Source organism: Pantherophis guttatus, chromosome 3 (genome assembly GCF_059756535.1).
Source record: "Pantherophis guttatus breed Tessera chromosome 3, ASM5975653v1, whole genome shotgun sequence".
Classification (NCBI taxonomy): Eukaryota; Metazoa; Chordata; class Lepidosauria; order Squamata; family Colubridae; genus Pantherophis; species Pantherophis guttatus.
In genome coordinates, this window is record NC_142065.1 from 191,310,776 (window position 1) to 191,337,615 (window position 26,840).

Below are 26,840 nucleotides of genomic sequence, written 5' to 3' on the forward strand. Positions count from 1 at the left end.
GGCTTGTGATTGTGTACTTCCTAGGGCTGAGAGAGTGTGACAGGCCTGAGGTCACCCAGTTGGCTTTGTGCCTAAAATGGGGCTAGAGCTCACAGTCATAGTTTTCTACCCCTGCACCAAACCGGCTCTCAGTCTATAATAGAATATACTGAAAAATTAACAATATCCTTGTCAATTGACAAGCACTCTTGTAAACAATAATACAAAATGACTTGCTAATAGAGATTACCATATTTGTAAAAGACAAAAAAAAGATTATGTTTAATTATGAGTACTGCATTAATTTTACTAACTTTCCCAATGGTTTTTCTAGTTATTTAAAGCCTCTTCATGCCCTATTTTAAATCCATTATCAGAGTCATTGGGTTTTTTTTAGTCATTATATATAACAATATATGTATTAGTTTTTAACTCCCATCATAGTTGCTTATTACAGAAATCTTTTCCACAAGCTTTCAATTTATTTAATAATATTGATCAGCAGTATATCATGTTACCTAAGCTTGTATTACAATTTTGCTTATTTCATGTATTTTTGATGGTTCGTTGCCTTAAATTTAAAAACATAGTGAAAATAGTTTTAAAATTTTTATGACATTTTTATGCTCCAATTTCATTGATTCAGCTGAATTTTTATGTTCAGTTTAGCTTAATATACAGTATTTCTCTTATAGGAAACTTCAGTGTGTGTGTGTGTGTGTGTGTAAAATCTAAAATTATAAATGTAATTGGGCTACATAAATATCCACTATAACAATTCTGAATGACAGTGAATTAAAGATCGTTTGTTTCCATTATAGGTTGGGGTGTCAAGGAAATTAACTTTTTAACTGGTTTTACACTCTTAAATTCACCAAGTATGCATGTCTGCAACATAATTCAACTATTCATTTCAGTGTAGGGCTGGTGTGCTTGTGCATATTCATATTAGCATATTTTTCAGATCATCCTTATCTTTACATTCTCTCTTTGTAAGTAAAGGCCTATTGAAGTTAATCAGAATATTAGCCAATTTGTTAGATTCTGTCTTTCTTGCAGGAGGTCAAGACAGCATACACAGCATCCGCTCGTTTTTCCCACAAAAGTAAATAACACTTCAATTAATAATGCAACATAACATAACCTACAATTTGCATATATGTACACCAAATTGAATTTTTGTCAATCCCCCGTTTAATCTTTATCTCCAAGGGCCTGGACTAGAGATATTTGAGCAAAATAATGAAATATTTTATCAGAGATTGTTCCTTGAGAATTGCCAAGATAAATGTAATAAAAATAATACGTAGTTATTCAGCTGTTTATAAGAGTAAACTAACTTTCTGTGAGGCATGAAAACTATTTCTAAGATGCAGCAATTTAGACTATAGATTAGGATGCACATTATATGATTGAATATGCATATAATGTTAAAAATTACTTTCATGGATAATGTATTTATTTTATTTGTCTTGCCCAACAAATGTTTTCCTTAGCATGTTTCCCTAGCATTGAACAAGAATCTTGTCATTAAACAAGAATCTTGGGTAATGACTGATTGGACAAATATGCATACAGGTAGATTGGTCTCTCCTAGCTCCAAGCCTCAGTAAATCCACCCACCTTCGTCTTCCCTCTTCTGCCCTTTTGGCTGCTCTTGCAGGGAAGTCAGCAGACCCACAACTGTGTGGCTCTGTGATTGCTTGCCATACCCCAAGACACCAGAGCCATCACACTTCCAGTTGCACTTGCTGCCCTGTGCTCTACACCCCTAGCTGACTTACACTGCCATCTTCATGTCCTGCCACTTATGAGGCTTGCCTGGCCAGGGTGCCAGCTTGTATGGAACTGGCTTCATGCGGTGCGGTGAAAAAGAGAAAAAAAAAGTACTAAAAAATTGCCGCAGTGCCCCAAAGAACCACTTTGCACTATGCTCCTGCACCATGTGGGGCTGCCTTTGCAGTCTAAAAGGGGGAGCCAGAAGCAGCATTTCCCTCCTTTTCCATGGCAGCCCTACCCAGGAAGTCTTTGCAAAGAAATACCCCTTTGCAGGATTATGATTGCTTTGTGCTTTATCCCTGGGCAGAACCAGCTTCATACAGTTCAGCAGCTAGACTGGGCATGTCTCATTAGCAGCCGGAGCAAGAAGTATGGCAACAATGATCCAGCTGGGTGGCAGGTGGACAAATGGGGACAGATAGGTAGATGGGGGAGTTGCAACGCCCCTCTGGTTGTAAGTACAGAAGGGCTGGCAAGTGCCTGAACTTTGGTCACATGACTGCGGGCACACTGCAACAGCCAGACCTTCACAACATCCCTTTATTCAGCACCGTTGTAACTTTGAACTGTCACTGAATGAATGGTCATAAGTCAAAGACTACCTCTGTATTATTCATACTCATATATAAGAATAATGAACAATAAAAGCACACATGATGTATTTCTTTTTTTTTTAATTATAAATTTTATTAAAACACAAATTTGACATTTACACAACATACGACATATAAATAGCTTATCCTTTTTAAGCATTATTTCATAGTGGTCTTCCATCTGTTACTTTATACTTCTTCCCTATTTCTTAATCTAATACTTCTTCTTTTTCCCCTCCTTCTCCTTTTCTTCTCTTTTCCTTCCCCCCCCTTTCCCCTATAGAGTTCTATATATTTTGATTATATCTTTACTATTTTACAATTCTACATTCATATTATATACATAATTATACCACTCAATACATATAATATATATATTGTATTTCTGTTCTTCTCTCCTTGTATTTATTGTTCTTTATTGATAATGTTGAGCCAATTACACCATTTATTCCATACTCTGTAGTAGTCTGTCTCTTCTTTTTCTTTAATTTCTTTTGTTAAACATGATGTATTTCTTATATGGTTACAATATTACTGTTTAGCATACCATAATCGCAATGCCAGAGCTTTTCAGTAAAATTTACAAATAAGTTTTGTGATGAGACAAAACAATAACTACAAACTTATTGTACAATCAACTGCAAAGAAATCTGAATCTTTTCAACTTTGGTGACAAACCAATGTCTGTGTGAATTAATTGCTTCTCCCAAAAGTCATCCCAAACCTTCAGTCTGAAACCTTCCTTTACTGACTTCTTTTTCTTTTATTTATTTATTTCTTTTATGGCATTGTCTATCCATCTCCTGGCTGACAGTGTTTTCACATCTAAAATGCAAAGCAGACAGATTGGCGCTTCAGGACAGAACATAACTAAAAGCACCAGCATCAGTGGGGATATGTATACACTAGAGAAGAATGACGGCAGCCAATCTGACACGGCGGTGGGCACTGTGGGTGCAAGTGGCAAAAAACGGCGATCCAGTATTGGTGCAAAAATGGTAGCTATCGTGGGACTTTCACGGAAAAGCAGGAGCACCTCACAACTCAGCCAAACTGGTAGGATTAAAATTCCAGTTTCCATTCTTTTGTTGTGCGTGAACCTTGAGTTTATAATCTACCTTTTTAGGGGAAATTTAATGTAGTTCAGAATGTTTATGATTTATGAAAATGATTGCTCAGCATTTCTTTAGCACTACCACAGTATTGGGGCTAAATGCAAATCTGAAGGTCTAAATTTAGAAAAGGGAGAAATGTTCTCTATTCATCACCATTAGATGGAATGCATTGCTATAATGAATGCTTTGTAAGAGTGTTTGCAGCATATTTCGAAATAAAAATGTTTATACAGGAAAACAAAGAAGTTTACAAACAAAAGCCAAAAAATATATTTATAAATAATCCCTTTTCATCCAATTTATTGTTAACTTCCATTTAGATTAATGTTTAACTTCTGCTGAATATTGAAGACGTTAGTTTATTTCTTTTTTAAAAAACTTGTTTTTTAAACATTAATATTTTATTTTCAAATACAATGCCAAAGCAAATAATATAATGTATAAATCAATGTTTCAAAATGGTCTATGAATTAGATAATCAAAGTAACGATACGAAACATTTTAATAGAAAAAGTTCTCTGTAGGACATTATTGCTTGATTAAGCATGATTGAGGTTTTTCCTACTTGATGTGCAAAGTTATGTAACAATCTGAAATAGAGTTTTAAATAGCAATACTTATCTTTGAACTGTCAGGATGCAGTTATGGTGCCTTAATCTCTCTGTTGCATCCTTTGCATAGCTCAACCCCTGTGAATGAATAACTCAAAATGTATCCCTCTTAATGGTTTCAGACTTTCAGTCAATCAGCATTTCATCTACAATAAGCACCACTAAGTCTGGCTTTCGGTTATTATTTATCATATATTCAAAGGAAGTGGTTGACTTATGTCCTAATTTCTATTATATAGCAACATTATATAACATAGTGGTTGTATGGATTAGAGGAGAGTAATTTGAGACAGATCGTACTAAGGACAATGCAAAGTTGCTTGAAGAATGACTATTTCCGCTTACTAGTGCTAGCACTAAACATAAAAAGCAAGTAATTGTCAATTCAACCAAATTGTCAATTCCCCAAAATATATACGATTATATCTATAAATACTAAATATTTGTACAGCAAAAGATGTACTTAATGTCTTCAGTATAACATTCTTGCAATTTCAATATAACTGTATTTGAAGATGTATTCCTACTGTATCTGTTCATTTATATAAAGCATCTATAAGCATACAGGTAGTCCTTGAATTATGATGGTAATTGGGACTGAAATGTTATGTGGTCACATGAATGTATCGCTTAGCAATGGCAATCCCATTGCTCACCATTGCCATAGCTAATTGAATCCCACTGGATTTTAGGTGAGGATACATCCTGATCAAGCAAAGTTCAGATGGAAATTGATGAATGGGCATTTTTGTATATATGAATATTTTTGTTCTGTAGGTGTTTATGTTTAAAACAAAGTATTAGTAGAAATCATCTCATTTGACTGGCATTGTTGAGGAGTGTTGAGGAGTTAGGCCTGGCCTAACTTTCTCCCTCTTTTTAAACATTTTTAATATTTTTAAATATTTTTTAGTATTTTTAATATTCAAAGTTTAAATTTGTTTTAAATTGATTGGGGTTTTAAATCTGTCTGGGCCAAACTATTTAATTCGATTTTATCTCTGCTTTTTAAATTTTGTATGTATGTATTTTATTGTTGGCTGTTCACCGCCCTGGGTCCTTCGGGAGTAGGGCGGTATATAAATCAAATAAAAGTAAAGTAAAGTAAAGAGTGGAATAATAAGTACTGTACTTCAGAAGATAAGTGCAGAAAATAAGGATGGTGACTTCGACAGAAATATGCAGGCAAAGAGGGCTGAAGCATTTTTAAGCCCTGGAAAACAGGATAATATTTGGAAGAGATTTAGGCAAAGGTCTTCCTTATCTGCTACATTCACTAGAGTATAAGGGGTAATAATCACATTATATAGATAAAGCACAAAATATGTGTACTTGTCAAATTTTCAGAATGTTTCATTTTCTCTAGTTATTTGTTTCTTCTATCCTTTTCTGTATTTTCCTGAAACTTTGTATATAATTTTATGCATGTATCTCCTAGACTTTTCCTTTTCTAATTCTTCCTTTCTACTACTGTAATTCATGCATTTTGTCCCATGTATTCTTAATATAAACATTCTGTATACATTGCTATGCAATTTTAGAGATGTATATTACAATGTCTGAGACGTGCTAGTACTGAACAAATAGCAGCATTGCAATTCACATCAAATATTGATTCATAACTTGTATTATATACAAGCCTGTATCAGAATATGAAGTGAATGATACTCTCTTTCATCCTTAGCAAAGAAGTATTGAAAAAAATCTTTTGTTTTTATTAGTTTTTAACAGCAATTTTAATAAGCACTTGTGTGATTTGCACATTTATATCATGGAGTTGGTTTACCACAGACATAGGTATATATTGGAAGAACCAGTCATTTAAATTTAATGAGTTATACTATGTTCTATTTTCTTTATACCAGATGGAATGGGAGGAATAATTATTACCATCTCTGCTAAAAGTTTTGTAGTCTTTTAACGGGAATGATAGCTCTTTGTTTAAGAGTCTTAGAGTGATAGGATAGATTTATCGGAAGACTTCAGAATCTTTATATTTAAATGCCATAATTCAGAAATTTATTTCCTTTGTCTCTTAAAAAAATGACTTAGTTTGCTTTAGATTTTAAAATGGGGTGGTGGAGGATCACCTTAGATTTGCTAGGAATATAGTTAGGTAGGCAAATGATACTTCCTTCCTCATCCTCCTGGTTTTTTTTGGTTGGGGATCCTACTAAATTGAGAATTACATATACTGTCCATATGTTCTAAATAATACATTAGAATATTTCAGGGTAACAATTATGTATTCATACTTCTTGTTCCAAAAATGTACAGGGCCATTTTGGAGGGTATTTCTGGAGTTTTAAGGGATGAGACTGATTTCTTAAGCATCTACAAAGCTTACGCTATTAACCCTTAAAATGCAAAGCTTCCTTAGGGAAAAAGAAATAAAGCATCTAAATTTTTTCTTCCTTGTACACAATGAGAGAGGCTCAGGGTCTGTAAAGGAAAGACATCTTGCTGTACCTTTTAAACTTTCTGTAGTAAGAAATCACACCAAAAGAAATTTTTGATTTTCCTGTAGAATATTTATTTGTCAAAGTTTTATTCAAGAATGCCATACTGTTCTCTCATGAAACATTTAATGGGGCCCTTTGGATATAAGTTGAAAAACATTTCCTTTCTATAATACTAACTTGGTAACTTCATCAAGCATTCCTTATGGCATAAATTAGAGGAAGTAGAACAAGATCAACAGTAGCAGGGGAAAAAAAAATCAACTTGCAAATTAATACCGACAAATGTGAAGATCCAGAGCAAGATGATTTGGAAGACTGATAGGAGAAATGGACTAACTTGTACTAACTGAACGATAACTCAGTAGAAATGCAGAGAGAACAAACGAGAGAAAAAAAGAAACAAAATTAAAGAACGTAGTTTTAGTCAGGAATACTGAGGGAGAAGAGGTTGCCTCAGTGGTCCCTGTCTTGTGCAATGCTTCAAGTCCTTCTGTCCTACTTTTTAACATCCATATGAAGCCACTAGGAGAGGTAATCTGACCATTTGGGACATGATATCATCACTGTTCTGCTCTTATCCAAGTAAACATTCAAGAAGAGATGTCATTGACCTCTTATCTTGGGGGGAAGGTGTAGACCTCTGGATGGAAGAGAATAGATTTAAATTGAACACAAGCTGTACAGTTACTGTTACTGTTTATACATTGCAGTTCTCCATTAATACTAATATTATCTCTGGACAGGCAAGTTCTATTTCTGAAGGAGTATATTTGTGGTCTGGGGACTTACTGGATTCACGGCTTTTTGAGCAGCAAGTGAAAGCAGTGGTTACAGAGATAATTGAACATTTCCCATTTATGCAACTTTACCTGATTACAATAACAGCCACATTACCACCACTATTGCAATGTGGCCCACAAATTTATATTATTTATATTTATTTATTTATATTCCATATTTCTAAAATGCCCATCTCTCTCAGACAGGGGCTTTGGGCGGTGTACAATATAATATTGGACGCAAATGCTTTAAAGACTACTCAGAAATTACAATTAGTCCTGGATACAACACTGGATGCTGTAAGCATGTTACACCTATGCTGCAGGACTTTTGTGCAGGTGGCTTCTAGGTACAGTTAAAGTGCTTATTCTATAAACTTGGTTATGGCTTGGCATCTGGGTACCTGTAGAACACTGAGGTATTCCAACAGGTGGAAACTGTCCCTAGTTCCCAATTCTTGGAAATGAAGGCAAGAAGTTCTACTTTTCAATAGTAGTACCAATCTTTTGGAACAATTTGCTGGTGGAGATCAAACTATTTTGCTTCTTGAGGCTGCCGAAGAAGGATGCTGAAAACCAAATTATTCCAGAGATCATTCTAACTAACAGGTGCTTTAGCTATCTTTTATTTGTAGAGTTACATTATTGTTATTTCTTAATGTTACTCTTATCTTGGTTTACTTGAACTTTGTGGCTTATTTTGTTATAAAAACATTTACTGTATTTTAAAATTTAACATGGATGTATTAATGTTTCCATGTTATGGAAGCTGCCAAGAATTCCTTGGATTGTGTCAGTATAGAAATGACATAAACAAACAGATAAGTACATTGTTGTTTTTCCCCCCCGAAATGAATTAGAACATTATGACGAACAGTTCAGACAAACATTCTTGGTTTGAAGAAACTTCTGAGAAGTCTTTTAATACTAGGCATGTTAAACCCAAAGTGATTCCTGGCAAACCTGGCTTTCATTTGGGAAAGAAAATGGTCATCGCAGCTTCAACTTTGATTTGTTTTCAGAGTTGTGATGGCCTAAATAGATGTCTATATTTTCAAAGGATGAGCAAATGAAAAATAACTCATATAAAAATTATTCAAATATATTGTTGGTTTTTGTACTTCTCTTTCTACTTCTGTTATTGGCAGGGACAGATACAGGAGATGCAAGATGACAAAATCCTGCTGATGTTAAATGGAAATGTGCTAGTTCTTATTATTTTTATTTATAAAATATAGCTGCAGGAACTTTATGAATTATGATCCATATGGAAGTACGTGGATCATTCTTTGTAAAGTTCCTGCAGCTATAGTTGTGTATCTCCGCAGTAACAATAAAACTCAGCTTTTTACAAAGCTTCCTGAAAGTCACTGAAGAGTCTCCAGAGGTTAAATAAATTCTTTTGCATAATTCATAGATTTATGTGTCAAGCTTTCCTTCAGAAGCACAAAACAAATTATACAAGGATTGCCTTTTGCTTTAGGATTTTTCTTACAATGACTGACTTCAAAAATATTTATTTATTATACAGGTAGTCCTTAACTTACAACCATTTTTTTATTGACTCTTCAGAGTTACAATGGAATTAAAAAAAGTGACTTATCACCATTTTCACACTTATGACCATTGCAACATCCCCATGATCATGTGATCAAAATTTGGGCACTTGGCAACTGGCATGTATTTAAATTTGGGATCATGTTATGTGATCACCATTTGTAACCTTCCCATCTGGCTTCCAACATGCAAAGTGGGAGAAGTCAGATTCGCTTAATAGCCACATGATTCACTTAACAGCTGCAGTGATACACTTAACTGCGGTGGCAAAAAATGGGGTACAACTCATTTAATAACTGTTTTGCTTAGCAATGGAAATTTTGAGCTCAATTTTAGTCATACGTTGAGGACTACCTGTACTGGCTGGAGCCAAAGAATCCATATTCTTGCTTCAAATGTAAGCAGTCTTTGATTATTTTTTGCTCCTAAATAATAGGGAAGACATCCCTCCTGTGAACACTGTTGTTATTGTTATGGTTATGGTTAAGAGCCGAGGTGGCGCAGTGATTAGAGTGCAGTACTGCAGCTACTTCAGCTGACTGCTAGTTCGGCAGATCAAATGTCACCGGCTAAAGGTTGACTTATCCTTCCATCCTTCCGAGGTGGATAAAATGAGGACCCAGATTGTTGGGGGCAATATGCTAACGCTAATGCAATATGCTACTATGCAATATGCTATATGCTAACTTTGTAAACCACTTAGAGAGGGCTGTAAAGCACTAAGAAGCGGTATAGAAGTCTAAATAAATAAATAAATAATGGTTAATAAACTTGAGTTATTACCAGATGATGACAGTTTTGTAACACAAAAACCTGTCTAAGTAATGGTTATGTCATACAAGGATACAACTTGTATTGGGCACAGATCTAGAGCAACCTCTGCTTCTCTATCGAAATGGCCATCCTTTACTTCCTGCAAGAACTCCCTGAAGAAGGTAAAGTACAGCAGCTTAGATACTAAAGTTACTGCCCAGAAGATACTGTTCAATATTTCAGCAGAGCAGGCCAGGAAGACAAGCTCCCAAGCACCTAGCAGCCTGGGTCGACTATGGCTTGTTCTGCACATCTCACAACTTTGGATGGCATGATCGCCTGGTGGATGAGAACATTGCCGCTATCCTGAGTGGGTCACTATGAGGGGTGAAAACCCTTGGATATGTTTCTTTTCTGCAAGATGACATGCTAATGTGGAGGGTGGCCGGTGACGGTGGTAATACTTTCATTCATATTGCTTTCACCACTAAATGAATGTGTTACTATGTAGAATGTTGTGAAAATAGCAGCTTAAAAATGATAATTAATACCCTTAATTAAAACTATAATACAGAACTACATTGATATTAATTTAAGAAATTGTCATCTCTTCTGTTTCAATTGTAGGCTAGTAGTGCAACTCTTAAATATTTTGGTAAGCATTAGTACACCCTTGGCATAGATGCACTTAACATTCATTGACAAGAGTATACAGTCATGTTCTCTCCTACTTCTTATACCGAGACTATTTTTTTCAATTAATGAAGATGGTTGTTGATATCATGCAGCGACTGAAGGGTTGCAAAAATGAAGTGACCAAAGAGATGGAAGACTGAATTCCTATGAGCTACTTGTTTGAGTTTATAGCTGAAATGAATTACTGCATTTTACTTATATCATGTGCATAACCATACACTAGGAACATAGGAAACTGTCTTATACTGACTGAGATCCTTGACTTGTCAATTCCGGGGATGGGCCACCTTTTGTCAGCATCTCCTTCCTAGGGTTGTGAGAGAATGAGTATCCCAGAAGCATCCAAATTGTGTTTTCACAGCCTCCTTAAATATTAACAAAAAGAGTACCTTACAGATTTCTGGAGAGGTAATTCCAGAGAGATGGCACTACTGTTGAAAAGGAGTAGTTCTACCTCTGCCTTGCATGTCATATGCAAGATGAATCTGCTCCTTTTTCATCAGAACACATAAACAGGATTGGTAAACATTCTACTTGGAATAAGTAGCTTTACAGATATAGGAATGCAAAATGAGATGGGGCTTTATAGCTCAAAGTCAGCACTTTGTGGTATATCCAGAAGCCTGTTGGTAACCATTGTAGAGTCCATAACTCTGGTGTTATATGTGACTAGCAGAAGACTCATCTGCCAACAAGTCGTCTTCTGTATTTTTTATCAACTGAAACTTTGAGTAGTCTTTGAATACAGTCCCACATAGAATGCAATGTAGAAATCTGTTCTGGTACTATATTTATGTAATAATTTAGTTTTCATTGAAGTGTACAGACATGTTTTATAAAAAGCTTGAAAATCAGCTTGCAATACATAATAAGCTAAAAACCTTCCTTCCGTGTTTATTCCGGTGGCATGTGACATAGCTATTGCAGATGGAATTGGCTGTTATAAAAAAAAGGAATTATATTTATAGGTGTATTAGCTCTTTTAGCTTTTTAGCTTTTTAAGTGTAAATTGGGTTTTAATTGGATTGTTTTAAATTGTGGGCCAAAGTTGTATAATTCTTTTAATTGATTTTAAATTTTGTATTGGTGTGTTTTTTATTCTTGGCTGTGCACCGCCCTGAGTCCAATAGGAGAAGGGCGGTATATAAATTGAATAAATAATAATAATAATTGGTCAAGGCTGTATCATATCAGTGAACGGTAAAAGCAAATGAAAAAATTATTTCTTCACCTGCAGCTGTTAGTATAATGTATAAAAGGTTCGTTTTAATTCTCCCTCATTCTGACATAGAAAACAGATGTGATGATTGCTTTGATTACATCAGTTTGTAAATTTAACATTGTAAATTGAAAAGTAAGTTAGAGGTAAAGGAATATTTTTTTCATTTTTTATCTTTAAACTAAAATTAGATTATCCTGAGATAGTTTCCCTGTGAATGGTTATATGATGATGATTATTATATATGATTATATGATTATATGTGATATGTGATAATTATAGCCTAGCACTAAAATGCCCTTGCTAGTTTGTATTTTATAGTTTAAAATCTCTCTCTCTCTCTCTCTCTCTCTCTCTCTCTCTCTCTCTCTCTCTCTCTCTCTCTCTCTGTGTCTCTATGTCTCTGTCTCTGTCTCTGTCTCTCTCTCTCTCTCTCTCTCTCTCTGTGTGTGTCTCTATGTCTCTGTCTCTGTCTCTCTCTCTCTCTCTCTCTGTGTGTGTGTGCATTATGTAGACACTGCTAACAAAAGATCAAGGGCAGTCTACTGATGTGTCCATGAATTATATCTTTTCCCTTACATTTCAGAGTCAGTATAACCGTCTGTTCTCCATTATTGTATTAGTCACAAAATCAAACATTCTTTGCAATTTTAATTGGATGAGAATTAAAGATATACTGTATAGGGGTTCACAATTGACTACCTAGCTCAATCAGAAATATTATAGAATGTTGTAACTGTCCTACAGGTAAGGAGGAGCACATAGCTTGATTTCTTTCAACAGAAATATCATCTTTGTTGTGTGCAAAAATATTGCTCTCCATGCTCAGATAAAAGGAATACGGATTTCATTTTCCAAAACTGACCCTTTTCACCAGCGAGTTTTGTTTGTGACTTTTTATACTGCATGCACAATATTTAGGATATTATTACTTTCAGCTGTGATATCTTTTCAATATGTATATTTTTTCCTCATTGTTCTTCATAGATATTTGCATCACAATCAGATGTGTGGAAATATTTCCTAATTTCCTAATTCACTTGCTGTCTTCTCAGCTAATGTCATACAACTGCAAAATGCTTCTAACTTTTAAAAGTAGCATTTTTTTCCAGCTAATATAATTTTCTAATCAGTTTTGCTTCCACTATAAAAATACAGAAGTTGCATTACAGACTAAAAAGTGCTATTCTGCCTAAAAGCTTAATCAATCAGTCACACAAGTATATATCTATATTATATGTACATCATAGCAGAGAAGTTGTGATTTTTAAATATGCTATGAGATTTCTGAAATCCTAAGACTTTTAAACACATAATTTCAACTGTGACAAATCAAAGCTAAATTTAGAAGGCAGAAAAGAGCTTACTGACATTTCTTAGGTGCCGGGGTAAAATTAGGCTTTTAACTGGGTCAGATATGTTCAGTTTCAGTTTTATTATATAGACTTGACATTCTGATCACAATTTATTTCAAATAATACTGTATTCCTAACAAATATTAGGACATTATTTCATCGCATATTATTTTGTTTAAACTTGCAAACATTAATACTTCTTTTTTCAGGACTAATTATCTCCCAGTCATATATAATGTCTGGCACTGAAAAGATCTTAATATATGTAGTAATTAATATAGATTCATGAAATAAAGATTCCTCAAGGCCGTATGGAACTCTGAATCCCCTTCTATGCTCCTAGGAAACACTTTTGACCATGGGTGAAATCCAGCAGGTTCTGACAGGTTCTGGGGAACCAGTAGCGGAAATTTGGAGCAGTTTGGAGAACTGGCAAATACCACCTCTGGCTGGCCCCAGAGTGGGGAGGGAATGGGGATTTTGCAATATCCTTCCCCTGCCACACCCACCAAGCCATGTCCACCAAGCCATACCATGCCCACCAAGCCACGCCCACAGAACTGGTAGTAAAAAAATTTGGATTTCACCACTGCTTTTGACCAGAGTTTTGGAAAATTGGTGACATAATTTCATGCCATTTTAAATTTTTTAAGAAGAACTGCTGCTTATATCTCTAAGGATACTTAATGTAGTTTTTAAAAATTAACTCCCCCCCACAAATTGCTTTTCCAAAGAAAGAATGCAACCATCACCCCAAGTTCTCTCCTTACGTGCTATATCTGCTCAACTTTAAAAAATACATTAAATGAAGCCCCCAGTCATCAAAAGGTTGCTTACTTCTGATTTGATGCACATATGCAGGCGGCCATTCACTAAGCATAGCTATTGCAGCATGTCAGTGCATGATGTGATAAAAATTAGTACTTCAAGAGGTTTGCCCTATTTTTGCAGCCAATACATACATACCTTCAAATGAGCTATAAAACATTCAGAATACAGACTTTTAAGTGTTTAGAAATAGATAAATTGGAGCCAACTAAAATCTTTCTTGATTCTGCCATATCTCGCCCCTCCATTGGCTTTATTTTTTTATTTTAGATTCCAGTTTTTAAAGAAAAGGTGCATGCCATAAAACAAGTCATCTTTATAAAAATATATTTTGTCTTCCTGCAAACAAACTGGTGATGGCGGTAGGGATGGGGTTCATCCTTGTCCGTTTTGGGACTTTTTTTTGTAAATATGCTTTTGAATTGACTGTGTGAAGGGCAGCCATTTTGATAGAACCAAAGTAGTCCATGATCAGCTAAGGATATGATTATTGCTACATATGCTCACTCATGGAAGGGCTTCTAGTTCAAAGGACCATGCATATTCGGTAGTAGAGTTAAGATATGATCAATTTAAATCGACGATTTACAATCTCAGTGACAGAATCTATTTAAAATTGTTTATCATCTATTCGACTTTGGTTCTCTATTCAGCATTTTTATTTTGCAATGTTTGGTGTACCTAATCATATACAAAGCATGTATGTTTGTTCCAAAATATAGCATTTCATATTAAGTATTCATAATGTTATGTAATTTTGTACATTGAATACAAGGTGACAATATTTTAATTCATGCTAAATTATAGTCTCTCAGGTGAATCTTCGGTTATGAAGCTTATGTAATTTCAAATTGGAATTCTGTTTTAGAGCTCTATATTGAGCACTTAGAAATTAAAATTTAATTTAACAAATTAAATTAGTTCATTAAAGGGCTGAGTCTCACAGCCATTTCATGGGAGGTCAGCTGTCTTTTTTTCACACTATCAGTCCTTTGCAATACAGGTAGTCCTCAATTTATGACCACAAGTTGGGACCGGGATTTCCGTCTTAAAATGTTGCAACCATAAGTCAAGTTAGGCCTAATGACAAATTTTACAGCAATTGTTAAATAAATCACTGTAGCTGTTAACAAAAATCACACAGTCATTAAGCGAATGACTGTTTCCCCAGTTGGTGTTTTTTGAAATTTGCAAAAAAAAAAAAAAGTTGTAGATTGCAATCACATAACCACAGCTGATTTTAAGTGCAAGCCAGTTGCCAACAGCCTAAATAGTGATCACATAACTGTAAGGGTGGCGCAACAGTTATAAATGTAAATAAAAGTCATAAGTCTCTTTTTCTGGTGGCTGCTGTAATTTTGAACCATCTTTAAACAAATGGCCATAAAGTCAAGGACTACCTATGTTCATTCACTTTTGTTTTCTCTGTGTGCTCGAGACTTTGAGTTCTTCAAACATTAGAAGAAACTTGCCACATAAATAAAAATAGCTCCCATATTCTATTCAAGACACACCATTAGTGAAATAAGACTATTGCAATGCCTATTATCTGAGGTATTACATGCTGCTGCATGGATAATTCATGGGGGCAAACCTGTGAGATATTGATAGATATTTCAATTTTGTCTATTCGTGTTTTATACGAATCAAATTGGCTTCTTAATGCAGGATAAACTTTAAACAACTGTTTTCTTGTGAACTGTCTTTCATTCTGAACTGAGACACCATTTGGGAGAAACTAATGCTCTGTTGTACTGCCTCTCCATATACAGTAATGATTCAACTTTGTTCTTTCACCATATCCTCTTTCTCCGACATTTATAGATAACTTCTCTTTTAGATTCATAACGCTTCTATCATTGATAAACAGCTTTGATGTTTCATCATTGCTTATCTATCTTTGAAATATAAGCTTTCTCCAAAATAAAATAATGTCCATAAAGTATCTCATCTGAATTTCTCACCTACTTGTTGCTAATGTGATTTCCTGGCCATTATTATGCAAATTTATGAATTCTGCGATATGCACCATTGAATTGCTAACTACCTGATTATCCTTTCTGTGATTAGAAGGAAAGACGTTTGATGCATATCTAGTCCAGTGACCTATTTTGAACCATGAATACCAGGCAGAACTCCAATTCTTTCATGACAATTGATGTTTAGAAGAGCAGTGTTTCTAAACATTACAAAATAAAATGGGAGAGTGGGGGAATGGCTGCAAACTACAAAAGGCAGAATCAAAATTAAGCAAGTGGGAGGAGCTGCAAATAACTACAGCCATAGCTTTTGATGTTCAAAGTTTGGATGCTTTTGAAGGTGCATCTGAAGATCGCTTGTTACTTGGACAATTGCTAATTTGTATTTAAATCTTTTTGTGAAACCTAAAGAGGGATTATTTCTCATTTTTCCCCTTCCTTGACTGGTTATCCCTTTTCCTTTCTTACTTTCTAATTTCCTTCCCTGCCCAATGGGGATAGTCTTCCTTATTCCATATTCAGTCTGTTCTTATTATTTGTTTATTGTTGTTATTTTTGTTGTTGTTCCTTCTCCTTTCACTGCTTCTGCTGGAAAGAAGAGAATTATATCTGTATATAAATGTATGTATATGCTTGTTGTTCTTTTGTACTTCTAAGCAATTTATGTGGCTGAAAATGAGTACAGTACAATACCTTATTTTACAGGCATTTGGTTTTAATTAGTAGACATTATTTACATTTAAATATGTAGTTTATATGTAATTAATACTTTGGTGTGTCCTGGCTGGGTTCTTTTTTGCAGTATGAGGTTTCTGGCAAATATACAAAAACTTACTTTCATATATGCATATACTTTTAAATGTGTGTGAAAAGAAATATTTATTAAATGGGGGTGGGGAGGAATACTCAAGATTGGTAGGGATTTGGTTATTTACTCAAACTTTCTTTTTGAAAATTGGTCTAGAAAGTTGGCATGCAAAAATATGAACCCATAACTTAAAAAATGTTTCAAGGAGTAAGAAAATTGTATTTACCTAAATATTTTTAGAGGATAGAGATTAAACACCTTTCCATATACTTTGAGGAAAAGCAACAGAAGTACTTTAATGAAGAATAAATTAAATTTATTCCTGTGGTTTGTAGCTTTTAAAACTGCAAAGAAGAAACCGTCATAACACTGAAAATTTGAGTGTTGAATCACAAGTGTATAAAATATTTAAAATCATAGTCCCTTGTCATCATTGCTCCATATGATAGGCCATTTTCTGACATCTTACATGTTGAAATTTAGCAAGCTTTCTATAGCGAACTATTCCCTAACTAAATATAGTCATAGTTCTGCATTGTACTTTATGCTGCAAGATACAAAAATAGCAGATGCACCAGTTTGGATATGCTTCAAAACATATTAAGATATACATTTACAGAAATTCTATGCATGCTACACTTCCTCTTAGATGAGTACATTATTCCGAATTTAACACTCATTTCATTCTTCACGATTAAAATATTTAAATTCTAACTTTTGAATAATTATTAACACACATATATGCAACTTTGTTACTATGTGGGGATTTTTAGTACACCGCTTAGAATAATTCAGGATTGGGATAATTGATAAATGCAATAAATAAATAAACTTAAGAGTTTGAGTATTAAACTGGAGTTTATTTTGTCACTCAATTTAAACCTCTGCAACTACTCATAATAATATTCAGCATTTAAATATTAAACAGCATTCAGAGTGTTTTGTTTATGAGACGCATTTGGATTAGCAGAATATTGCTGTTGTTATACTAGTTTCTTGTTATGGTCAAATTCAGTAGAGCACCTGCTAAATTCAGAGGAAGTGATGATTAAAACATTATCCTTCTTTAGAAAGGAAAGGAAATGCCATTTTACTTTGCAAATATCAAAATTATAATACATGTTTTCTTGTACAAAAACTTGCTTCAATATGCTATTTGATTTTAGCTTCTGGAAATTCCTGTAAATATTAGATTAAGCAATATCTGATGGTGAAGTAGCGGATACATAGGGAGCCTGGGTACACAGAGGCAGCTGTAGAAAGACAATATTGATGTGACAATAATATTCTTCTAGTTATTTAATTTAACTAGATTTAGAGATTGTTCAAGAAAATAGAAGAGAATGCTATATATACCTCAGTGGTGGGATTCAATTTTTTTTACTACCGGTTCTGTGGAAGTGGCTTGGTGGGCGTGGTATGGCTTGGTGGGCATGGCTTGGTGGGAATGCAGGGGAAGGATACTGTAAAATCTCCATTCCCACCCCACTCCAGGGGAAGGATACTGCAAAATCCCCATTTCCGCCCGATCAGCTGGGACTTGGGAGGCAGAGAATAGATGGGGGCGGGGCCTGTCAGAGGTGGCATTTACCGGTTCTCCGAACTACTCAAAATTTCCACTACTGGTTCTCCAGAACTGGTCAGAACTTGCTGAATACCACCTCTGATATACCTCAGGAGTTCCTGAATGAAAGATGAAATGTAATGAATCAATGAAGAATTTAAGCAGCAGATGCAAAGCATATATACCATGTCTTTCTTTTTGTAGTTTCTGCTGACTAGATAAAAGGATACTTCTTGGCTCAAATATAATTATTTATGCCTGAACTAATTTACACTATAAATTCTTTCCGTTAATGCAATGGTTATTACAATGGCTGTCCTAGAGTTATTTTCCAATTTAATTGCTAGGTGGAAAACCTAATTACCCAGGCAAAATTGTTTTCATACATTCAGTGTAAATAAAACTGGTTGACTGTGCATGTTTAACTTTGAAGATCATATGTAGGTGATAACTGTAAGAACTACCATTAAAATAATGTCTTCTAAGCATTTTTAGTGTTATTGTACAAGTCTGAATTTCTATGTTTATATTAGCCATTTAAATGCATTTCTAGTGGATACTTGATACAACTAAATGTTTTTACTTTTTTTTTAGAAGCAGGTGGTAAAAAATTGAAGAGTACAGTACAGAGAAGCACAGAAACTGGGTTGGCTGTGGAGATGAGAAATTGGATGACACGTCAGGCCAGCAGGGAGTCTACAGATGGCAGCATGAACAGTTATAGCTCAGAGGGAAAGTAAGTCCTGACTGTAATTGTAAGTAAATATCTCTAAACCAAATGTCATTGATTTAAATTAGGTTTAAGATCACAACATTGCACAGGAACATACATCATTCTAAATCCCAGTGAGGTTAATTGAATATACAATTACCATTTTAAAAAGCAATAAATGTGATTCTCCCTTTCTCTCTTGATACTGGAGCTTCCTATCCAACAAATAGGAATCACCTTCTTTACAAATGTAACAAAGTAAAAAAAGGGCAATCTTAGCATATGCATTTAATGCAGTGTTTCTCAACCTTTGTAGCTTGAAGATGGATGGACTTCAACTCCCAGAATCTCCCAGCCAGCAGCGCTGGCTGGGGGATTCTCGGAGTTGAAGTCCACCCATCTTCAAGCTTCCAAAGTTGAGAAACACTGATTCAATGGGATACAAAAATTACCCTATCCTTCTTTCCCAACATTTTTTTCTGGCATGCCTGGCCACTGCTGTATACCAATAGGCAAGATAGAAGGAAATGATGGGAATTTCACTTCAACAGAGTTGGTAGGTACCAAGTAGGAAAAGGCTGTTGTGGAAGGACAGTGGCATCTCTAGAAGGAGCACAAAGCCAAGATGTTGGTTGCTGCAGTATAATCAAAGCTCATGCCTTTTGTATGTGCGTGTCGCATACCTGCACAAAAGGGGCAGGGCTTCAGGTCACCACCATGACTGCCATCCTGAGTTTTGCTGTCTCTGTTTAGACCAGTGTTTCTCAACTTTGTGAAGTTTAAGATGGGTGGACTGCCACTCCCACGATTCCAGTCCAGAAATTCCAGTCTCCCAGGACTTCAACTCTTAGAATTCCCCAACTATGGGGATTTAAAATCCACCCTTCTTAAACTTGCCACGGGTCAGAAACACTGGTGTAGAGTAGACCATGTTATATATGTATGAAGCTAGCTATCTTGACCAACATTCATTTGAAGAGACAAGCCATGCAATCATTTGTCAATGACACTGCAAAAGAAATACTTCACATTGATTCAAATATCTTTTCAGCCAGTCAAAAAAATGCCAGATTATTTAGAAGATAAGAAAGACATCACAGTAGCTGTGTTCCATCTGGCAAAGCACGGCATTTTGTAATATTCTAACAAATATGCTTAGCTAAAAGCAAACTCCTTTGTCTTCACTTTATGTCATTCTTCATGTATAATTCGAAAGAGGCTTAGAATAACTCTTGAAGATGAAATACTCTTGAGAACAGAGGAACTGCTTACATGACATGCCTTTAATTAGCAACATTTAAATTCAGTATTTGACTGAAAATATTAGCAGGAAATGTGTTCTGCCCAATTTGGTTCTTTTCAGAAATTATAGAGCTGCGGTGGTTCAGTGGTTAGGGTGCAGTACTGCAGCTAATTCTGCTACTTGCCGGCTGCCTGCAATTTGGCAGTTCAAATCTCACCAGGCTCAAGGTTGACTCAGCCTTCCATCCTTCCAAGGTCGGTAAAATGAGGACCCAAATTGTTGGGGGCAATATGCTGACTAAACCGCTTCGAGAGGGCTGTATAGCGGTATATAAGTCTAAGTCTAAGTGCTATAAGGCAATTCTCAGTCAATTGTATTACCATATTAAATGCCACATTTAAAACAATGCGAGATATACTTTGTTTTTTCAAATAAACTACTTAGAATCTTTTGATTCCAGGTCAGATTCCAAAATACAAGTAATATGATCAAAAATATTTTTTAAGATCAAATAAAATATTCAGCAGATTCAGTAATAAATGTATTTTTTGTGTCATAAAATAACATTTGTAAATGTTCAATAGATATGGAATGGTACATAACTAAACTAATGGTACATAACCACGTTTATAATATAATTTGTAATGGATCTTTGTGTTAGAACCATCTTAGTAAAAAGAAATGTGCTTTCTATTAGTTTGATCTTTCCTGGTGTGCGGTTGGCAGCAGATAGCCAATTCAGTGATTTTCTGGATGGACTCGGCCCTGCACAGCTTGTTGGACGCCAGACCCTGGCTACTCCAGCAATGGGTAAGAAATGTTGACATTTGAATAATCACACCCAAACTGTATTGCTCTATAGGTCAACCACCTATATCCACTTTAGATTTGTTGGAATAATTTTGACTTAGGATAGATTTGGAGAGGAAGGAAAGCACTCATTAAACACACACACACACACACACACACACACACACACACACACACCCCTCAGGTTATGAGCTTCTCATAATCACCTTGAGGTCCCATTTGTTTTTGCATTGTGCTTATCTAATTCTTACAGCAAAACTATCAGTACATAAGCAACAGGGATTTTCTTTCAAGTAATTTAATGTCGTAGCAACTCAGAGTTGCTAATTAGCCTTGTGGCTAATTAGCGCTGACAAGGAGAGATTGACCTAAAATGGCTTCTGTGTCTAAGAACTAAAATTTCAATCTCCCCTCTCACAATCCAGCACTTTAACACTATTCCATATGGCTTTTTTTTGCAACTGTGAATATCTAATCTCTAGGAAACATCACGGTGGTTTTATGGAAAATTATAATTAGATATATGGCTGAATTGGGAAAATATATCCTTTAGCAGTATTTCTCATCCTTTTTTTCTCCCGTGGCTCACTTCAACCTTGCTTTTCTCCTGGGACCTCTTGTCCAAGTTCTATTATGTATACGGACATGGAACAATGCCTTTTCTGGCATCAGTTAGATAGTATTTGCAGTATCATACACATCGCTTTTTTGGGCTCCTTTGGTACATACCATGATCCCCCACTATATGTTTTTCAACTTTATCCCCCTTGAAGTATCCCAGGGGCCCCCATTGAGAACTGCTGTCCTAGCCTTTGAATTGTTAATGATAGAAATAGAAAATCTGTTGTTCAGTCCTGTAAGTAAGAATCTAGTACAATCGAGAGTGATCAGATGTAGTTAAACTGAGTTGATGCTGAGGTACAGATGAAATATTTAATTATTTACTTTAATGTCTATTTATATAATCACAGGCTGTGAGTGTGGGTGCATGGGTGCGCGCATGCACTCATACCATTGCATCTGCTTTTCATGTAAGTACTTGCATTTTTTGTCTCTTTAGGTGATATCCAAGTTGGAATGATGGACAAAAAGGGACAATTGGAGGTAGAAATAATAAGAGCACGAGGCCTTGTTGTAAAACCAGGTTCAAAGACACTGCCAGGTAAAAGAAGTATGCTTAGCTCCCAGAACTATAAATGCTGTAATAGTATGGGAGCAATTCGTTTTTCCATAACCTTACCTTTTCCATAACCATAATAGTGAAAGTAGCCTCAGCTTTATGGTACTGAACATCCCCATAGGGCCTTCTTCTTTAGAGACAAAATCTGCACAATACAGAGTATTACTTTTTTAATTCAATTTTCTTAATTCTGTCCCAGTTTTGATATATAGGCATATGCATGGAAACTCTTAGTATGACGGGTCTTTGGGGTTCTCTGAGCTTTGTGGTTTTCTTGCAAACGTTTCATTATCCAAACTAGGTAACATCATCAGTGCTAGTAAGGAGTGGGGTTTGCTCTCAGTTTATATACTAGTCACTTGCTCTGTCAGTGTTGATGGGGGTAGTCTTAAAAGTTCTTTGGTTGGGCAGTCTTGTTTGGCAGTTTCTTGATTGAGATATTGTTTACTTGATTATTGGTCTGTTGTTAATGTTGGAGTTAATTTATGTTTATCTTGGTGCTGATTGGCGATCGGGAGGTGCTTTGGTCTTTTTGTTCCCCTTTTGGCTTTTGATTGTTTCTTTTGCATAATATATATTGTTTATGTGTCTATTGATGGCTAATTTGTCAGAGTGCCAGGCATTTTTGGTCTAGGATGGTCACAGTTTCCCAACTGAAATTATGGTTAAGTCTGAATACTTAGCTAAACTCTTAGCATTCTTGGGATCCAAAGCTATCACTGTGAATTGTCCTTCTGCTTTGTTTAGTTTTCTGTTGAAGACTAAACATCTATCGATCCCTGAAGCAATACTGCTAGTATTTGCTCATCCGCAATGCTAGGGAAGAGAGACAAAGGACGGAAAGGGAAGCTTGCATAAGTAATTTATTTTGGTTATTCATAAATGCACTGTATGAAGATATATTCAGTTGGAGCTAAATATCACTGACTGCTCAAGAGCATAGCTAATGTGAAAATTTTCTTAACAGTTGTTTATATTTTTCCCTCCAAAGCACCATATGTAAAGGTGTATCTATTAGAAAATGGAGTCTGTATAGCCAAAAAGAAAACAAAAGTGGCAAGAAAAACGCTGGAACCTCTTTACCAGCAGCTGTTGTCATTTGAAGAGAACCCTCATGGGAAAGTTTTACAGGTAATTTGCATCACTACTATGCAGATTAATCATGTTTATTTGTTGATTTTTAAAAATGCCTGTGCTGCTTCCCATAAAATATTTCAGTTGAACTGAAAAATATACATATTAAAAAATAATTGAAGAGGAATAAATGAATTAATGCAAATAAATAAACTTTTGTTTAATATTGAGAAGACCTCCCTGAAAAGGTAGGATTTCAATAGCCAATGTAAAGGCAAGCAGCCCTCACACATGAAGAAAAGCATTTCAAATCCCATCAAGGAGGTCCTTCTGTAAGTGACCATAAGATAGCATTGTTAATAGGGTTTCCCTAGGGAAGGGAAGTGCTTAAACAAGTATATAATAGAGAAGGCATCCTACTAGAAGCTGCAGTTGAGGATGAATAGACCGTCTTATGACCATAGACCCCAAAGAAAAGACCACCGTAGTAATACATTGCATGATCATTAACAATAATTACTCATTGCAGGGCAGACTTTACATGGTATAAGACAATTTAGCATTGTTAAAAAAAAACAGAATTGTCCCAAAAATTTAGAAAGGAATGAGGAGATCCAGTACAAAGAGAGAATTGCTGTAGAATTGGCAGTATAACAGAAAAAAAAAGTGGACTGGGATTTCCGTTGCATCTACATTAAAGGGGTATCTTTGTTCAGCAAAGGGGATTTTTCTGTAGCTGCCTTCTAACACCTGCTGTAGGAAGAACTTTACTAGATTTCTTTTTCCAAGTTGTTTACAGATTTAACATACCAGTGATAACCTGGAAGCTTTTAGGTATCTGGCAATAAGAGCTAATAAGCCATCAGTGGAGATAGCTAGTACAATTGTTTCAAAACCTAGTTGGGTTGTGATTAAGGCATCAGGCTAAAACCAGGAAGCTATGAATTCTAGGCCTGCCTTCAACACAAACCAGTGGAGTATCCTTGGACCAAACACTTTCTCTCAGCCCTAGCAAGAATGAATGACAAACTATTGAAAATCCACAGGCATCATCCAGTATCTGCTCATGCCTGTCTCCCAAGGTCATTCCCACATACCATTATAGGTCATTAGCACTTGGACAAGTATGGTAGACTATTCCTCTTCAGGAAGGGCACAGCTATTGAGTCAGCTAAAATTGGTAATAGGCCTGCTAACTACAGAAGTCAGAAGTCTGTGACAATGATAACTGTAGAAGCACCTGTGAATTATTTACCATAAACTTTTAAGTATAACACTATCATCCCTTTTTAGCCAGGGACACCACTCTATCATGCAAAGAACTTCACCATCTGCTTCCATTAGTTCAACAAAATGACAGGTCAAGAGAAGAACATTGTAGCAGTACAGCAATAAAAACCCCTCTTCATCATTTTGGATCTTAATCCTGCATAATGTAATGAACCAGATGGTGCACTGAACACCTCAGTAGCTACTACAACAAAAGCAGTGTACATCTCAGTGTGAAGTGCACAAAAGGGTTTGCTGGGTGGCTACTTGAGACATTATTCAAGTTGCAATTTAAGCCTTTTTTATATATATCATCCACCATCATGCAATAGGCCTAGCTATGTGTTTCTCCATTGAACTCCATTGAACTTCTAAGATGGATTACACAACTTGTGCTGATAAAAGTTTCTTTTCTGGTTGCTTCCCAAAAAATCAAAAAGAAGCCCCTGAAAGAGTGGTGAAATCCATTTTTTTTACTACCGGTTCTGTGGGTATGATTTAGTGGGCTTGGTGTGGCTTGGTGGGCGTGGTTTGGTGGGCATGGCAGGAAGCAAAATTTCCATGCCCACCCATTCCAGGGGAAGGATACTGCAAAATCTCCATTCCCACCCCACTCCAGGGGAAGGATACTGCAACATCCCCATTCCCTCCCCATTCTGGGGCCAGCCAGAGGTGGTATTTGCTGGTTCTCCAAACTACTCAAAATTTCCGCTGCCAGTTCTCCAAACTGCTCAAAATTTCCGCTATCGGTTCTTCAGAACCTGTCAGAACCTGTTGGATTTCACCCCTGCCCTGAAGCATTGGGTGATTTCCTTAAACAACCCCCTATTGCAGCAAGGAAACTGTAGCCTGAGTTTCAGTTTGGGGTGGAAGAGCAAATAACAAGAGGGAGTAGCTGCTACTAGCTGCTAAGTTTTACATAGGCCATATGCCTATGGAGATTCTCAGTCATCCAGGTCATGGTTGTCCCAAAGATACTTTTTCAAGAGGCAACTAGACTTTCTGGTTTTTCTTTGAAGATGTTTCGCTTCTCATCCAAGAAATTTCCACAGCTCTGAAATCTTGTAATCTGGAAACGTCTTCAAAGAAAAACCAGAAGATCCAGTGGCCTCTTGAAAAAGCATCCTTGGGTTAGGCCATATGCCTTTCACCTGTCCTTCAATTCCTTCGTACCTCAGTTGCAAGTTGTTTTTCTATTTGTGGCCTGTTCTGCTCTAGGATATTAATTTAATATAGTGAAGGCTAACCTCCCTCCCCCCAGCTGTTTTATGGCATAATAATGTTTTAAGCTCTCTATTATGCGAATCCATTTCCAACTTTATAAACAAATAATATCCTACCTTGCTTTTACATAAATATTTAACATATACATACAGACATCCATCTTGTTTTTCCCATTTGAGATAAGCAATTTTATGCAGAGTGCCGAGAAAAAGAAAGAGTTAGCTAAAGTAACTAAATGATAATAAGAAAAAGAAAAGGAAATATAGCTAAAACTATTTTATACTATTACAATCTACCATAGCTTCTGCAAAGTTTTCTGTCTTTGCAAACCATCCTACCTCCAACTATCTCCATACCCCATTTCATGCATTTCTTCTTCTTCTTTCTACTTCTCATGTCTTTCTGAGGAACTCATCAACCTCATCCCGCCTCAGGTCTTCCCTTTCTTTCAACCATTCACTCTTTCATATATCAGTTGTGGAATTTCTCATTCATCCTCTCTATGAGCCCCAAACCAATAACAATAAGAATCTATTTCATACTGGTTACTCTGTTTTGTATTCAATCTGCATTAATTTAGCAATCAATCACTGTTTGACTCTACCTTCTTGTTTCACCACGCATACCTCTTAAGTAACCTATTCCTTCTGTGGTCAACTTACTTTTCTGTTTCTCCTGTCACATCAACTCTCACTTTCATATTACAAAGTGGAGAGAAACACACAGCCATTCTTGCTCCTCCCCCCCACATATTTATTTCGTAACATACCATATACTACTTGCTATCTCTCATCTTTGCACATCTGAACATTTCTTCATCCATTTGTTCTTCTACCAAAGTACACAGCCTATCTCCTTGCTCTGGTCTTTTGCCATTTATGTATAACTTACCAATATTAACTCATTTTTCCCCCTTATAACAGCTATCTTTATCTTGGATACATCATTTCCTATATTACTTTTTGTAACATACAGCCATAATTTATTGCAAATCATTTGGGTTCTCGGCAGGGGTGAAATGTAAAATTTGTTACTACCGGTTCTGTGGGCGTGGCTTGGTGGGTGGGGTAATGTGAATGGGTGGGCGTGACCAACTTTTTTTTTTTTTAACTTTGCAAAGCATTTTTTCTGCAAATGCGAAAAAATGCTTTGAAAAGCCTCTGCCGATCAGGAACACAGCTGGGATTGTCAGAGCCTTTTCAAAGCATTTTTTAAACCACCTCTTCCGCTGAAGAGGTTGCAGAAAAAAAT

The 26,840-nt window shown here is 35.8% G+C and overlaps 1 protein-coding gene across 26 annotated transcripts in view; it reads left to right on the forward strand.

The window, feature by feature from the left end:
- Window positions 1-26,840, forward strand: part of RIMS2 (regulating synaptic membrane exocytosis 2) — a 272,552-nt gene that overhangs the window by 239,764 nt on the left and 5,948 nt on the right. For 24 of the 26 annotated variants that reach the window (XM_087890824.1, XM_087890826.1, XM_087890829.1 and 21 more), the window contains 5 exons: window positions 3,166-3,407; window positions 18,672-18,813; window positions 20,730-20,842; window positions 21,903-22,004; window positions 23,014-23,153. In XM_087890824.1, coding sequence (XP_087746950.1) covers window positions 3,166-3,407; window positions 18,672-18,813; window positions 20,730-20,842; window positions 21,903-22,004; window positions 23,014-23,153 — 739 coding nt within the window. The remainder of the gene's footprint in view (window positions 1-3,165; window positions 3,408-18,671; window positions 18,814-20,729; window positions 20,843-21,902; window positions 22,005-23,013; window positions 23,154-26,840) is intronic. The other 2 variants (XM_087890828.1, XM_087890845.1) reach the window with 1 other exon arrangement.